The sequence below is a fragment of the Quercus lobata genome, chromosome 2 (genome assembly GCF_001633185.2).
Source record: "Quercus lobata isolate SW786 chromosome 2, ValleyOak3.0 Primary Assembly, whole genome shotgun sequence".
In the NCBI taxonomy this organism is placed as follows: domain Eukaryota; kingdom Viridiplantae; phylum Streptophyta; class Magnoliopsida; order Fagales; family Fagaceae; genus Quercus; species Quercus lobata.
Genome location: NC_044905.1, coordinates 18,429,043 through 18,446,679, shown reverse-complemented (window position 1 = coordinate 18,446,679; position 17,637 = coordinate 18,429,043). Strand labels below are relative to the sequence as shown.

The following is a 17,637-nucleotide window of genomic DNA, read 5'->3' as shown; positions in this document are numbered from 1 at the left end:
TAAAAGACAAGAAATATAGTTTAACCTTTTGGCTACTAAAAACCATATATAAGTAAAAAGAAGTGTTTGGAGGCGGTTGAGACTTGCAGATAGCTACGGTAGATAAGAGTCAGGATCAGACAAAATCAATCTGATCAAATAAAATAAGACACTTTTCTTAACTCCTACCTACCACCATGAGAAAAGAGGTTGAAGCGATGAATCATTTCTTTTTAAATTTAACATAATTCCTTGAAAATCCGATGTGTGGAATTTTGCATTTAACTTTAAAAAGTCCCTGCTTACAAATATCACAGGCAGATGTTTTATTATGGTAGGAATAAATTATTACTATTATTGATAAAATGAAAAAAATAAGAATGAAAAGGAAAGGAAAACTGTCACTTAATTTGCCCAATGGTGGACCTTGTCAAAAACAGATGTACCAAAATTGATGGGGGCAAGGCAATTGAGTAATTGAGTCAAGTTGTACAGGAAAACTGGGGTATTAAACTTCTTTGTCTAACAAGCTCGTGAAGATCATTAACAATCTTGAATACAGCATCAGGCCGAGCCAGTTTCAACGCATTTTGCGACATGGCCTTCAGCTCATCAGCTTTTGGACCAAACCAGTCTGCAACAATTTTTGCTATCTCTTTGGGAGATTTAGAGAATTTCCCACATCCATTTTCAACAACATATGGCACATTTCCAACCTCCTGCCAAAAAAAATAAAAAAGGCAAAATTGATAGAGCTTTAGTAGATGATTGAGGGGAGATAAGAAGAGAGGGAAAGGGTGGTGACTGCAATCTACTGTTTATGACAATGATGATAATTTTTTTGATACGTAACAGATGATGTTCGTGTTATTATCCAATGCCAATATTATTAGACCGGCTTGTTTGAAATAATGCCCTTAATTGAGCATCCAGTTTCAACATCAAATTCATGGAAAAGCATGCATATAAGATAAACATATGAACTCACTCCAGTAAGTTTCTGAGACATGATAGGACTTGTAACATCTACGCCTCTAGTCTGTCTAGTTTAATTATTTAAGTTGTTCACTCACTACACATTAGTTCTAAAGGTCAGTCTGTTTAGCTCTGTTTGATTTAGCATAAAATGAGAGCTTATTTTTACTGAGAGCTTATACACAGTTTTATAAAACGTCAAATTTTTTTTTTTAGGTACAATAAATTTACACAGCTTACTTTTTAAACAAAATAAACTAATGAAAATAAGCTCATCCCAAGTCCCAACACACTTCAATTCACAAAGTAGAAAAGTTGTGATTGAATTGCAAGATATCTACTCTAAAAAAAAAAAAAAATTGCAAGATATCTGCAATCAAGTTAACGGAGATTTTACTAAGAGAATAAATGTAGATTGAGAATATATAGAACAGTTTACAGCAAAAAATTACCTGGCCAGCAATGAAATCGTTCAGAATAATGGGAAGGCCTTGAATCATGGCTTCTGCAATAGTCCCCGGCCCCGCCTACAGAAGCAAGCTGTTAGTAAATGGCTGATATATAATTAGAATTTATAATCATAACTTTTGTGAGAGACATACCTTCGTAATGATGCAATCACAAGCTCCCATGCATTCCTCCATTTTGGTGACAAACCCCTTCACCTATGTTAAAAAATCAACTTTGGCAAATTATGTCTGTATATAAATTTATAGTACACATGAATGAATTTACATAGTAGTGTTTTTATTGAAGTTTGGCTATGTATTTTGTTCCTAGAAAATACAATCCTCCATGACCATTGCAACAAATTATATAACAAATGCTAATCACAGAGTTATCTCAAATTTGGGTGGCGTCTGTTTCATTTCTGAGGGGAGGAGGTTCATGGGTATAGAGTGTTGTGAGACTTGGAGTGAATACAGGCAGTCAGAAGTACATCCAGATAAACGTGACAAAAATCTCAGTTTCAGGGATCACTAGGCACCAAGTATAACTGAACAGCTATAGTACATGAACTTCAAGGAGGTATTATTGCAGTATCAATAATGACATTGCATGTCTAGTAATTCCAAATAACTTCATACAATTTCAAACACAACTCAGATTTTTTGATGTTTCAGTAAATAATAGTAAAATATTTTAATACATGAACTGAATTATATTTTATGCTTAATGCAAAAACACATGAATAGTGGAGCCTTTATGGAATAGTGTTTATTTGGACCAAGAGATATTTTTTTTTTAATAGTTCTTTTGGCCAAGAGATTGTTTCTAGAGGCACATAAATTGCAGCTAGAAAATTAACTAAATCATAAAAAAGGCACGTAAATAAAGTGGGCCACTAAGCACTAATTTGAATTGAACCTTCAAAATAAACAACATGATTTCAAACAGGCATATAGCAATCAAGACGGTGGGTGGGTTTCAGAGAGTATGTTAATACCTGGACAGGAACCTTCCAATCAATTGAAAGCAATTTGCTGGCAAGCTTTTTGTTGCGGCCGCAAATCACGAGCACTTGGCCTATAGGTTCCCCAAGATTCTCGTCATATAATGCATCCCCAAGTGCTCGAGCAGTAGCCTCAATAGGGCCCATCCCTTCTCCTCCTCCCATCAGCAACACAGCAGGAAGATTCTCGTCCATTCCTAGATCTCTTCTTAGTTCAAACTATAAGTATTGAACAAGAAGTGGGTTAACATTAGTCAATATCATAGTGTTAATGGCATATCTGACAACAAATAAACATTAGGATGCATAAGAATTAACATAACCATCAATTCTGATGTAAAGAAATCCCAATCTGTAACATATCAGAGGAAAGATGCTTTAAAGCACATGCAGCACATATTACAAAGAAGCTTATAAAAAAAGATCAAGTGGTATTTTCCATGAATAAGTGTACAAGGACCGTAAATTCTACATCAAACATACAATGCAACAGGGTACAAACCACATCAGACAGGAACCAAGATTAAAGAAATCAGTTAGAAAGTACCAACCTTTGGCCGAACAGGCTTAATGAAGGAAGGCCGCACAGGAAGTCCATAAACCTTAATTTGGGAAGGCTGGAGTCCAGCTTTTAAGGCCCTCTTTGCCACCTCTGTTGATGGGCAATAGCATCTAGTTACTAGTTTATGAAACCTGAAGATAAAAACATAACTGATCAAAACTATACCTATAGAGTATCATTAAGTAAGACTGAGTGCAGAACTGACCATGTAGGATGGCAAGTGCTTAGATCTGTCACTACTGTGGTGAACACAATCTTCTTCAAAAGACCCTTTGACCTCAAGATACGAAGTGGAACATGTTGCATCAGAGGATGTACACTGATAATAATATCTGGTTGGTATTTCATCAGTCCTTTGGCAACCTCTCTACAAACCAACACAAAAAGAGAAAGGAGAAGATCAACAAATAATAGAGCTAAAAAATTCCTAAAAAAGGGATTATAAAACTCAAAAAGGAAAAGATTACAAAGATGTAATATATAACAGGGGAGAAGTGAGATAATCTACTGCCAAAATGTAACAAAAAAACCTTCTAGCATCATGGCTTGAAAGGCAAAACAGATTCTATTACTGTTTATCCAATATGGAATGCTGTGACTCCTTAGCTGTCACTTTTTTTATTGGTAATTTATTGGTAAGTTATACATTCACCCAGTGGGTTTTGAACCAATGACCTTACCTCCCACCCATTCTTATGAGAAAAGTGCGTGCCATTTGAGCAAGAGCTTATTAGCTCCTTAGCTGCCACTGTTTTTCCACCCACCAGTACTCTAGCAAATGAAATTCATATGAGAGGCACAGAAGCCAATCATCTATAAAGATTTAACAATCCAAAGAGGGAGATTTTCTGAAACATGATTCTGCTATCTAAATTCCTTTGGCATGTCACTCTATGATGTATTTTTAATGCCCGACATGGTGAAATAGTTTGAAAACTATAGTAAAATCCATATGCAACGTTATACCAATACATCTCTAAATGTTATGGCAGCACAAAAACTGACTATACTTCTCTATTTTATGATTTTATATGCTTATGTGCATGTGTCATACTTTGCATGTTCAAGCATAAACACTCTTGATAATTCCCATGTTTTCACAATCAAAATGTCATTTTGAATGGCCCGAGGGTCCAATATTTGAAACTTCAAAACAAGAATTAAATGGAGATGAAGGTGTTCAATGGGGAAAAAAATCTTAGAAGTTCATGCTTATTCATATCTCATGCATGATCAAAATACAGAATTGCACAAGCTGCAGCGAGAGACCAGAATAATCTTACTGCTCCCAAGAGTTAATAAAAACTCCAAGATCTTCATGATATGTACATATAACCTAAATCAACGTTTATCCATAAAAACATCAATTGGTGCCGCCACAAACTGAAACACTAATTCATCACATATATTGCTTTAAATAGAAATTATAATCTTCTAAAACGTTTTCTGCATTAGCATGACACAAACAGGTTACCAAAACTCATCCCAAATTGAAGAGGTCTGCTATGGATTCAATTAATGGATAAGAACTCAGAGGCCAATTAGAAGAAAATGCATCACATAATTAATTTACCAAAAAAAACAAAAAACATGTATTAACTCAGAGACTAACAAAGTCTCACCGAGCTATAAATGTTGAAGTTGCAGCAAAATTAGATTGATGCACCACACGTGGCGTACTTGCATAATATGTCACTTTCCACAATGTCCCATGTTTCACCAAGAAATTATAGCTCCTAGGAAGTTGATTAAATGGCCAAGGCGTATGATCCGTCCATAAATCAGTAACAAACACCTGTGACACGCACTCTTAACACACAGAACATGATCAACAAATACGCAATTCATACACCCAAATGACTTTATTTTCCCAATTCCTCTATTTGGTTTCTATGAAATTGTGGAGAGAAAGAAAGAACATTGAAGTTGCTTTTGGCTTCCTAAAGTTTAAATGTCTTCTGAATTGAACCAAATAGATACATTACTCTCAGCCGACTAAATGTTCTTATATTATCATGTGATCCATCATCATTCACATTAAAATAAAAGTTTTTTTTTATTGAGAGAGAGAAGGAAAGAGCAGAAGCAACGGTTTACATGGTTTAGCCTTATGGCCTACTTTTAAAATAGAAAGCCCTTAGTGGCTACATTTTTTACTATTCTAAAATTTTTTTGATCATATACTACTATGAATTGTGTATTAAACGAACCCAATATAGGGGTATATATCCACAAACAATAATTGAAAAAAAGGGCAACAGATTGTGCCTGAATCAAGGATAATTAATATGCCTTGATTAAGGAAATACTAAGGGGCCACGACTAAGGTACCTATACAGTAAAACATAAATTCAGAAAAAATAAAAGTATAGAGTAAAACAAAAGGGGCAGACACATTAAGTCATATAAAACATGTCCATATACTATCAATTCAAGTCCCTGGCAATGCAAACTTGAAGAACCTAATTTCTAAAAGTCTGTTCTTTTTCCCACATTTTCTAAGCAACCAAACAGAAAGTATTAGATTGAAAAAAAAAAAAAAAAAAAAACCGAACAATCCTTCAAAAAACTGACCTGATACTCATCCCCAAACTGTTCATGAAACGCAGCCTTGATAGCTTCAGCCGAAGCCCGATGACCCCCACCAGTGTCACTCATCAAAATCAAAACTTTTTTGGGGGTTTCTCCGGCCACACCATTCAAAGCCAACCCATCATCTTCCAATACACCACACCCATCTTCTCTAATCCCATTGTTGTCCCCCGAACCAACCCGAACCGAAGCAAACCCAATTGGGATTCTCTCACAATGGAACTTTATAGCTCTGTTAAAGTCACTGAGAATTCTCCGAATACCCGAAACGCCTCTACCGCCCAAACTCAGTGAGGCACGCACGTTGCGCTTTTTTGAAGCAGTAGTACAAGCAAGGGAATCGAAGTGGACGAAGTTGGAGAGTAAAGAAGAAGAGCAGCCATCTGAGTTGTTAAGCTTTGTACTACTGAAGGAAAACCGACCCAATTGAGATACGAAATCGAAGACAGGACTGGTTTCTTGGGTCACAGAGGAACCGTGATGCATGGTTGTCGTTTTTTTTTCTTTTCTTTTCAGTTAGCAGAAGAAAGTGATAATGAATATATATAAGATTAATCTATCCACTAATCCATGGTGGTCTTTGTCATCCAAAAACGACAAATTGGGTTTTCGCTAATGGATATTAGTAAAACTGAAAATCAGGTATGTAACAGAGACTAGTGAGAGAGAGAGAGAGAGAGAAAATCTGGGGCAGTGGTTTGTGGCCACAAAGAGAGGATTTCGGGAAAGAGAGAGAAGATTCTGAGAATTGGAAAAAAAAAAAAATTGTACTTTGGAAAGAACGAGGAGGAGTTGGAAGAGAGTGAGTTTAGGTTCGATATGGGTTTGGTTTGGTTCAATTTTGGTCACAAAGGTTGGTGTTTTGGTCTTTTAAGAGTCCTTTTGGGTCTCTATGAGTCTTTGATGAAATTTTATAGTTCTTTGTCTGAATTGGGATTTGATGTTGGAATTCAACCCCCAACAAAAATACTAAACCAGACAACAATATTTACCACTTTCTTTCACATCATCCTTGTCATCCAACCCTCATCTGTAATTTTCTTTTCTTTTTTTGAGAAAAAAAATAATGTTATAGATAGTGGATGAGGGAGGTGGGGTTTAACCTAGCTTGTACATACCTAAAACAGTACAAAAGATATTATTAACACTGAGTTATTATTTTAACCCCAAAATTTATCCTATAATTCCTATCCTATCTATAATGTATAAATATTTTTACTCTAATTACCTCAATTAGATTTTTTTTTTTTTTGGTCATTGAATAAAGACTTAGGATCAAATCCTACCCTCCCTACCTACAACCTACCTACACAAAAAGTAAATTTATTTGTTGAGATCTTAATTGGATGGTAAAATTAAATCATTATAGAGTGGATACTATTTATGTTTAAATTCTATCATATATATATATATATATATATATATACACATATATAAATTATGCTATAAAGGTAATGTTTACTTACCAAGTTACCATCCAATTTTCCCTTTTTGTGGTGCTATTTCCACCCCCCCCCACCCCCATCCCACCCCCAAAGAATTGCATGTACACATGGATGGTTGCCACGTCAGAATGAAGTTTGACATTGGAACTTCAAGTCCTTTGCCCTAATAATACTCACCAGACATCTTCTAAAATATATATATATATATATATATATATATATACACACACTAACTAGACAACAAATTTTACGGGCTTTATTATTAGGACAAAGTTTAATTACAAAATTGGTTATAATTTAAGGTTACAACCTTACCCAATAAAATAAATATTACTACATATTTGAAAATTTAACCGCTAAATTGCATGTTTTTTACGCTCTTAATACACGTATTAAATTTTGTATCAATCGAATATTATTTACTATTTAATTTTTAAGCTTAAATTTTATGCATAATTTGAAACTACAAAAACTTGCAATAAAAATAATTTATTGATGACATAACTATTGATCCTTAATTTTCTAGAAATTTTGCAAGAATGGAAGATATAAGAAGAATATGTAATCCAATGGTGAATTTATCAAAATTCACCTTCAAATCCTACCTGCCTACACAAAAAATAATTTCATTTATTGATATCTTAATTGGATGGTAAAAATTAGATCATCATGGAGTGGATACCATTTATTCAAGTTCTATCATAATTATAAAAAATAATAATAACAACAAAAATTCTGCCCTGAAGGTAACATTTACTTACCATCCAATATGCTATTTTTTGTGGTGCTATTTTTTTACATAATTGTATTCAGTGTTTTAATAAAAATAATTCCACTTGAATTAAAATTCATCCCAAAAAAAAAAAAAAATTACAAAGGAAGAAAAAGAATTTCGGATTATTTATTTATTTTTGCTGAGTCATCCAATTTTTCTTCATTGATCACTTTGGCATGTAAAATGCTACAACAGCATGAATTACATTGATTAAATTTCCAACAACTGTTCATGGAATATATAATAATGCATATTATATATATATATATATATATAAGTCAATATTAGGACTTTGGGAATTTAAATCATAGATATGTCTATTAAAAAAAAAAAAAAAGCCAATTCAACAGCTTGTTCTACCTACAATATGAACTTATAATGCAAATTAATTCAATGTATAGAAAACATGCCAAATGTTCAATGTTATCCAGCCAATTCCTCATGATAATTCTTTGACCTTTTGACAATTTTGACTTTTGAACTCCTGGCCTGAGTTTTTTTTAATTTACTTACATGTAACATGTGTTTCAGGTCAATAGCTAAAAACATGTGTATAAAATCAACGGACCCTTTATTAAAAAGGAGGCCAAAAGTCCAAAAAACATGCACTTCAATGAATTTTGTGCTGCTCTTTTTGAATGGAATGCGCATCTAGTTCCATTTGTTCATTGTCTTCATCGTCATCGTCATCATTATCATCATAAAGTTGCAATTTTCTTTCTCCCAAGGATCTCATAAAGTTGCCATTTACATCTTAAAATTTGGAAATATTTTTATTTTACGGTTTTACTATTCTAACGTTACATATTTCTTTAATTCAGACCCTTCTGTTGATGAGGTGGGCCATTAAATTCCACTTTAGCTCAGCTCAAAATGATTTTTTATTTATTTATAAAAAATTTAAAAAAAGAAAGATTGAATTACCTCCCTGTATTTTTTTAATTGGATATATATTTTTGTTTTAAATATACAATGATAATAAGTAGTAGTGAGTTTTAATTTCTATTTTTTATTTAATTAATGGATGATGTGGTAGTTTCTTATTAAAATAAAATGAAATTTTAGTTAAAAATTTACGGGAGGCAAGTAAAAAAAAAAAAAAAGAATTTATGGAAATATAAATTGTATAAAAAAAGTGTATAAATAAAATATGTGAAAAGTGGAGTGTGAAAGTTCCACGCTTAGAGTAAAAAGGTGTTTGGAAGTGGTTGGTCAACAACAATCAATGGTGATGGTGTTAGACAAGGTGATCAACACTTGACAATAGTCAAGGAGAAAATGGGCAAATGCCCTTTTCGCGCAAAATTTTTAGCATTTTGTCTCTTTTCTCAAACTAATTAGGGAAATGTCCATCTTTTGAAATTTGATTTTCTAAAAATTGGGTTTCAATTTAAAATTTCATTTTTGGACAATTGAGTTATAGCAAATTGAAAAAAAAAAAATACTGGAATTCGAGCTCTATGAACTTGAGTTCCATGCAATTTTTTAAAACCCTATAGTGGCGTTTTAAAACCCTATAGTAGTGTTTTAAAACATGCAAGTTTTTTTCTTAAGTTTGATCGCTCCATAGGGAGCCCTATAGTGGTGTTTTAAATATATATAGTGGCGTTTTTTATGGAACTCGAGCTCCATGAACTCGAGTTCCATGCAATTTTTTATTTTTATTTTTTTTACCTATAGCTGCATTTCATGGAGGCCTATAGTGGCGTTTCTTATGGAACTCAAGTTCTATGAACTCGAGTTCCATGCAATTTTTATATATTTTTTAAGTTTGATCGTCCCATACTCGATTTTCTACAAATCGAGTTTTACATTAAAACTCAATTTTGAGAAAATCGAGTTACAAAAGAGGGGCATTTCCCTAATTAGTTTAGAAAAGGAGGCAAAACGCTGAAATTTTTGCACGAAAAGGGCATTTGCCCATATTCTCCCCATAGTCAATGATGGTATGACATGGCAATAAGGTTGACAAGATGTTGACTTGAATTGCTAGGGTTAATTTTAGTGTCGGAACATGATGTATATATGTGTCGAAATTAAGTCATTATGAGTCATTGAAGATTAGATCAAGTTCAAGACATACAGTGTAAGAAACAACTTAAGAAAAGCAAATTTGACAGAGTTCAACTACCATTCGATCAACTCTTGATTATCAAAGTTTGACAGCCCTATCGATTGAAGCTCAATGAATCAAAAATCATGGATAATGTGTTTTGAAAGTTATAAAGTCTATTGTGAACAAATTTCCTACTCTAGTTGATGTCAATATAAAAGGGATTATTTAGCACGACTTTCAAAGGGGCTTGAGAGGATGCTATTGTACTCTAGAGAGATATCACATCCAAGCCTAATATCATTCATTCGATGAAATCAAACTTGAAAGATGATTCCACACTGCGATTGAGGTCAAATTGGGCAAATGCTCATTTCACACAAAAAATCTAGCATTTTGCCTCATTTCCCAAATTAATTAGGAAAATACCCCTGTTTTGAAACTCGATTTTCTAAAAATCGAGTTTCAAATATATAACTTGATTTTTGGAACATCGAGTTATAACGAACGTGAACTTAGAAATTTTTTTTATTTTTTATTTGGAATTCGAGTTCCATGAACTCGATTACCATGTAAAGTACTCGAGTTCATGGAACTCGAGTTCCACTTGAATTTTTGCAAGGAACTCGAGTACTTCACATGGAACTCGAGTTCCAGAATTTTTTTTTTTAATTTTATAATTTTTTTTATAATTTTCAGTTTGTTATAACTCGATTTTTTTCCAAAAATCGAGTTTAAAAACATGGGCATTTCCCTAATTAGTTTGGGAAAGAGGGCAAAATGCTGGATTTTTTTTTAAAAAAGGGCAAAAGCCCATTTTCTCTCTGCGATTGAAGATATTGAGCAATAAGATTGAAACACACATGACACATTATTGTTGTTGCTGCTATTGTGAAGAAATCTTCTGGAGGTTCTTGGATTCAATCAAGGGTTCCTATCTCACCATAGGTGTTTTATCCTTGAAACATCCGAATAATTGAAGAGTTTAGAGGTTCTAAAGCTGTAGAAAGTTTATGAAGTAAGTTGTTCTACTTGGTTTGTAGAATCTAGGTAATAGTTTTATGCTAGATTGTAATCTTCTCTTGATTATAGCAGATTGTTTTATTGGGAAAAGTTTCCCTCGAAGTGGTTTTTTCTTTAGAGTGTTTTATATTGATTTTCCACTTTGTCACCATATCATTACCACTTTGTGTGATTAATTCACTTAACATGGATGATGGCCAACATGTTTGATATGATATGTTAGGCATGTAGGCCATATGATGTTAGGAATATGAAATAATTGTTGTAATCCCTGTGGTTAGGTAGTTAGCTAGTTGGTTGAGATTATGATGATTTAGTTAAGATTTGATCACATGTAACTCATTTAACACATGACTTAATTCATAAAGCACATGTTGAATTAACTAGCCAATTTTCTTAAGCCATGTGGGCTAATGAAATTAGGGCTAGTTTTAAAAAAATACATGATTGTAACTCAACATTAAATATCATTGAAGAATAAACCAATTGCTTACTGCATTAGTGCATCTCTTTCTCTTAATCCCTTTCTTTCTCTATGGAAGATGACTACCTCGAATTAAGTTAATTATCTAATAATTCCGATCCATCCCCATTAGGAACTACTGGGTTCCTAACATATGATGGCATGCAAGCAACTTCTTGTTTGACTCGTGAGGAATGTGAGAAGCTCCAAGGACATGGCCGGATCATTGGTGGAGTATGGGAGAATGTGTGGCCTTCTTTTAGGGTGGTTCAACTTGCATTCAATTGATCTTTAAGTTATGTATCAATTGTTATGCTTAATGGCCAAAAAAAGAGAGAGGCTATGAAGGCTGTGATTTAGGGAAAAAATTTATGTAAACAGTTAGGAGCTTAGGATGGTGGTAAACATTGACTAGTCCCAACGTTGAGCCAAAATATGGTCAATAGGGATTGAGTTGACCAATGGTCAGAAGAGGCCTTCTACAACCTAGTGAAGGCCATAGAAAAGTGACTTAATTTAATACCATTTTTAAGTTTTTGAAACATAACTTTGATACTGTGTTAAAATAAAAACAAGAAGAAGGCAATTAAAAATAATTAGTTTGTAACATGTGATTACACATGGAAACACTCAACAATAGTGATAATAAAGAGGTATTACCTAGGTAAGTGAGATGATCCTCTTGGCACTCAAATTAGAAGAATTAAAATGGACACCTAGCTAAACTACAATTAAAAACTAATTTGGATTCTACTCTTCAACTATGTACACATACACATACACACACTAATAACTACGATTATTAACATTTATAATGAATTCACTCCCATTTCAATTTTAAATATAAGCTTGAATAAAAAACAACTCCAACAACATATGTAATATATATATATATATATATATATATATTTTTTTGGTTTCCCACAATGTATCCTCAAAGTTTTCAACCAAAGACTAATCACTGTTCGTGACGGGTGGACCCTGGTGGGGTAAATCGTTGGCTTAGGGAGTTTTTTCAAAGTACAGGTATCCAGACTCAAACTGGGGAGCACACCCAGTTGAACCTAGGACAAGCACTTTGACGCCAAGTGCCCAACCACTTGGCCAACCCACCTGGGTTTATGTAAAATATTTTGAAGGCTATAAATAATTAATAAAAGAATGATGTATTTGAAAAGGTAATATTTTATGGACAAAGTTTAGCTACAAAATTGATTTTAGTCTTATGCTACAACCTTACTTAATATCTTTTTATTGGATTTGAATTTTGACAAATCCATTGTTGGTTTACATCTTCTTCTTATATTCCCTATACTTTCAAAATTTCTAAAAAATTAAAGATCAATAGCTATGTCATTAATAAATTATTTAAATTGCAAGTTTTTGTAATTTAAAATTATGCATAAAGTATAAACTTATAGATTATATAGTAAATAATATGAATATCAGATTGACACAAAAGTTTACATGTGTATTAAGAGTGTAAAAAACATGCAATTTAATAATTAGATTTTCAAAATATGTAGTAATGTTTATTTTATTGAGTAAGATTGTAATCTTATATTACAACTAATTTTGTAGCTAAACTTTGTCTATATTTTATTATTCTTTTTTTTTACAACATTGAAATATTGTTGCTTCACATGGATCTTAGATACTCCATAACCTGTGTATAGGTTTTATCCTTATCCAACTCAATTATCAACCCTATATGTTTCCTCCCCACCCCAAGAGTTATTGAATAGGTTGAAACATCTATCCAATTAAGGTGGCTCTCATAGGATTATATCTTAGATCCTCATCGTACACTGTAGTCAAGTATACTTATTCCTCGTGAGGAATTGAGGATACATGTATCTACAACTTGCATTTACATTGACTGGGTGTTGCACCCTCCAAAACACACATTCTGCTATTGTTATGAAATAAAATATGATATGAAAAATCCATTCGTTTCCAATCACATTTTGAATCCTTAAAAATGGGTCCTTCTAGAGATTTAAGGAAAATATTAAATATGCCTGCATCAAGATTAAAGGTGAAAATTATTTATTCATAAAGAAAAAAGCAAAATTAAGTACGAACAATGACAGTACATGATCAAATAAATCACTACTTGACTTTGTGAATAATCAATATTACAATATATTTTATACCCACTACCCAATGTCGTTGATCGCATTGTCCTCACCGATCTTGTTTCCACCTCCTTGAACTTGAAGTTCTTCTACAGTACTTGTCCACACATAATAACAACAATGAGTTAAGGGGAGAAAAGTGAGAAGAAATTGTCCAATAAAGAAGCAATAATAAGATTGATTTAAAAGACATCATTAGTGTTGTACTTCTTGATGAGAAGGTATCTCATGCGCTGGGCACATGAGATCTTTGTCACACTGATAGACGGCCCCCATAGGTGTGAGGCCTGCCCTGTTAGTGAGACAAATGGTGTATGCACTTGACGCATACAAAGTTTTTTCACTTCTTGATTGCTTTCTTGGGAAAATTCATCCACGCGGCCTCATGGGTTGAATTCTACCATAGGAGAAAATGTGGGTAGAGTTGGCAATGTCAAAGCCCTTTGGAGTCTCCAAATACAAAATTTTTTCACTTCTCAATTGCTTTCTTGGGAAAATTCACCCATGTGGCCTCATGGGTTGAATTCTACCATACGAGAAATGCAGGTAGAGTTGGCGCCAAATATTTCTGCATAACTTATTCCTGACAGTGGTTGGTGGAGGCCTAACAGATAGTATTGGCTATAAATATAATGGTTCATTAGTATTGAACTCTTCGTTTTTTTGACCGAGAAACTTTTCGATTTTTGGACTAAATAACTCATTTGGTACAAAAATTAGAAAGTTTAAAGGGGACACATGACACAAAATTATACTCCAATTGAAATCCAATCAAGTTGGATTTTAATTGAATTTTCTCTAAATTTTGGATATATATATATATATATATATATAGATGTAGAGAGATACAACAGACGTAAGAAGACGTGAAATGCGGTTTGGCCTAAGGCCTACATACATAATAAAAGATCCTTAATGGCTACATCTTTACTAAAATGTTATTTTACAATGAATTCTAAGTAAACTGTATATAAGAACTCACTCTAGGCTAACTCTAGACTAACCCTAGAGTTGTAGCACTTACACAATTAGTGTAATAAGAGGAAATTTTTTTTGTTTTACAAATACATTAACCTACAATATAAGTCAACCTCTTCAGCAACCACAACATTGTGAACACAACCACAATATATTTAGCAATTTCTCAAATTATATTTAAATTTAGCATGAAATTCAATGCCAATAATAAGACTTAACATTCACGACCAATTTCGTACCTATAAGAATGCTATGACTAAAAATTCATCACTAATTTCAGTAAAAGGAAAGCACAGGCAATTTGAACTTTGAAGTTACTTTATTTGCCCTTTTGTTTTTTGTTGGTTTTCATTGTATTTGGCCTATAGAAATAGAAGCAATTTAGCCTTGCTTGTTGTATTCAAGAGAAATTAGAACTCTAATAATGTTAAAATTAACTTCTATAAGTGGAATCATAATCTGAATGTAATCCTTATGTACGTTTGGAATGCCTCATCCATGAATTTTAAGCTTGTTCCGTAGGGTTCTTATGGCTTTTTCAAAGGCGTTATAATTTATCTTTGTCACTTTCGTGAATGATTTGAGTTCCTATAGGTGACTTTTATACAGCAAAACAATTGCTTGCTTCTCAAAATTATTATCTATTCTCATGATTGAAAATTAAACAGTTTTGTAACACTAATTGTGTATTAAATTTTATAGGAAAAAGAAATTAAATCGTATAATAGTTTAGAGAAAAACCTCCATTAATTAGCCAATCATATTTCATTCACATGTTGTGCTTGTGGGATTGGGAGGTCAATATTAATAAGAACCCATAATCAAAATGGATTGAGGCTGTCAAGACCATGAGCTAAAACCTAAGTTGGAATACACGAAGCCAATATGCTGACTGACATGAAAAATACTCACCTAAGAAGTCTATTGTAACTATTAATCTAAGCACTCTTTGTGTGCTAGGAAAATTAGGAGGAACAACTCTGATTTAAACGACCTAGACGAGTGAGGTGCAATGAGGATGCCCCTAATGCCATACTAGTTGGAACATCCATGGCATCTCAGACCAACCGATGATGCCAATTAGAGTCTTATAGATGAGTAGAATTGTATGCTCTGCTTTATGAAAAGAATTAGGATTCAAATCCTCACTCCTCTTTGTTATAACTATCGAATTATTAAAAAAAAAAGAAAAGTTTGGAATATGTCATATATATATAAACACATTTCATTCTTTTAAGGTGCTAGCACAATATGATCTTACTTTCATGATTCTCTAAAATTCTATGTTAATTTAGCATAATATTCAATGCCTATTAGAATACCATTACTAAAAATTCATTAAAATGTAAGCAGAGATGGTGAGGAACTACTTTATTTGTTTTATTATTCATTGTATCTGGCATATAGATGCATTTGGCTTTACTTTGATTGTTGTATTCAACCTTTATAAAAAAATATTTAATAGAGCTATTTTCTTTTATCCATGTAAGATTTTAGTGACATAACATTAATTAAATAATTCATTTAAACATGAATCATTGGGATTTTAAGAATTTTAAGTTGGGTTACTAGTATATTCTAACCTAAAATCAGTTATCATTATTCATTCTATGGTGAAATAAAATTTTAAATAACTTAACACAATTTCAATTAAAAAAAAAAAACAAAAACTTACCACCATATTCACTTTTACCCGTATTAAAACTAAAATTTCATTATAGGATCTTGAGGAGTTCTGACATAGATTTCATTTCCCCTAATCTCACTCAACTTTTATTTTAAAATTCATTGAGAATTTTACTAGGATTTTTCAAATTTCTAAATCACTATCCTCATCTCAAAAGGTCCAAAAAGAACTTTTGGTAATTACGGTACAGAGTCAATCATGTCCAATGTCCTTCATTTAACATTTCCATTGGTTTTATCAATGAATTTATTTATTATATCCTAATCCATAATAATTCCCACCACGAGCTAACATTTAAGGTTCTGTCAAGTGCAGGCAAAGAAATCTTGATTAAACCAGTAACCCAAACTATTCCGGCCTATACTATGAGCTGTTTTAAGCTCCCTGATGCTCTGTGTGATGAACTTGCAGGCATGGTGAGGCGATTTTGGTGGGAGCAATAGGAAAACCATAATAAATTGGCATGGCTAAGCTGGGACAAGATGTGTGCACCAAAAGAGGAAGGAGGTATGAGTTTTCGAGATTTGAAAGCTTTTAACATTGCTTTGCTGGCTAAACAGGGGTGGAGGTTTCAGAATTGTTCAAATTCATTATTTCACCTAGTGTATAAAGCTAAGTATTTTCTGAATGGTGATTTTTTAAATGTGTCATTGGGGAGGCATCCATCATATTCTTGGCGTAGTATTATGGAAGCTCAAAAGGTTGTTCAATTAGGATGTCGCTGGCAGATTGGTAATGGAGGTTCGGTTAGCTTGTGGAGAGATAAGTGGTTGCCCTCTCCGCCCTCATTTCTTCCTTGATGATGCCTTAGTTTCTACCCTGATTTACCCGGAGACAGCAACTTGGAAGTCAGATATAATCCATGAGGTTTTTCTTCCTTTCGATGCTGAAGCTATTCTTTCTATTCCTCTTAGTCTGTCGTTGCCTGCTGATAGGTTGATTTGGACCTACACTCCTTCAGGCCGGTTCATTGTGAGTAGTGCTTACTGTGTAGCTCGCCAAGCTTGGTGTGATACTCATTAGGGAGAAAGCTTGACCTCACAGCCCGTGGTGTCCTTTTGGCGTTGTATCTGGAAGTTGCCGCTGCCCAACAAAATCAAAGCTTTTGCATGGCGTGCTTGTAGGAATATCCTACCCACGAAAGCCAATTTGTTCTCTCGGAAAATAACCCAAGATGATGTTTGTGATGAGTGTGGGACTACTGTGGAGTCCACGGCTCATGTGCTTTGGCATTGTGTTAAAGCTAAGGAGGTGTGGACAGCTGCGAATATTGATCTTGGTTTAGACGCTGGAGAGGTGAGGGATTTTATTGATCTGGTTTGGTATGCTCGGAATATGAAATAGTGGTCCATTCAGGAGTTGGCTCGGCTATTTTCTGTGGCTTGGGGCATTTGGTCCAATAGAAATGAGATTCGGGTATGGGGGCCTTGCAAATCAGCTTCTGGTATTGTTGGCTGGACGTTGGAGTTTTTGGAGGAGTTTCAAGTGGCAAATCATTGTATTAAGATCAAGAC

At 33.5% G+C, this 17,637-nt stretch overlaps 1 protein-coding gene across 1 annotated transcript; it reads right to left on the bottom strand.

Moving 5' to 3' along the window:
* Positions 1-259: 259 nt before the first annotated feature.
* On the bottom strand, positions 260-6,411 carry LOC115974813 (monogalactosyldiacylglycerol synthase, chloroplastic). The gene is made up of 8 exons (XM_031095336.1): positions 5,544-6,411; positions 4,592-4,764; positions 3,175-3,336; positions 2,959-3,100; positions 2,402-2,626; positions 1,557-1,619; positions 1,407-1,481; positions 260-698 (listed from the first exon to the last, which is right to left on the bottom strand). Exons 1-8 carry the CDS (start codon positions 6,045-6,047, stop codon positions 462-464), a joined length of 1,581 nt encoding a protein of 526 aa, XP_030951196.1. The 5' UTR covers positions 6,048-6,411; the 3' UTR covers positions 260-461.
* Positions 6,412-17,637: the final 11,226 nt, after the last annotated feature.

What these genes read in the sequence shown, in the direction of transcription:
- LOC115974813 (XM_031095336.1), bottom strand. Translation starts at nt 6,047, where the DNA reads ATGCATCACGGTTCCTCTGTGACCCAAGAAACCAGTCCTGTCTTCGAT. An exon ending in AGCACTTGCCATCCTACATG is followed by an intron (nt 3,101 to 3,174) that starts GTCAGTTCTGCA and finishes TTTTATCTTCAG; the next exon opens with GTTTCATAAACTAGTAACTA. An exon ending in TTAAGCCTGTTCGGCCAAAG is followed by an intron (nt 2,627 to 2,958) that starts GTTGGTACTTTC and finishes CAATACTTATAG; the next exon opens with TTTGAACTAAGAAGAGATCT.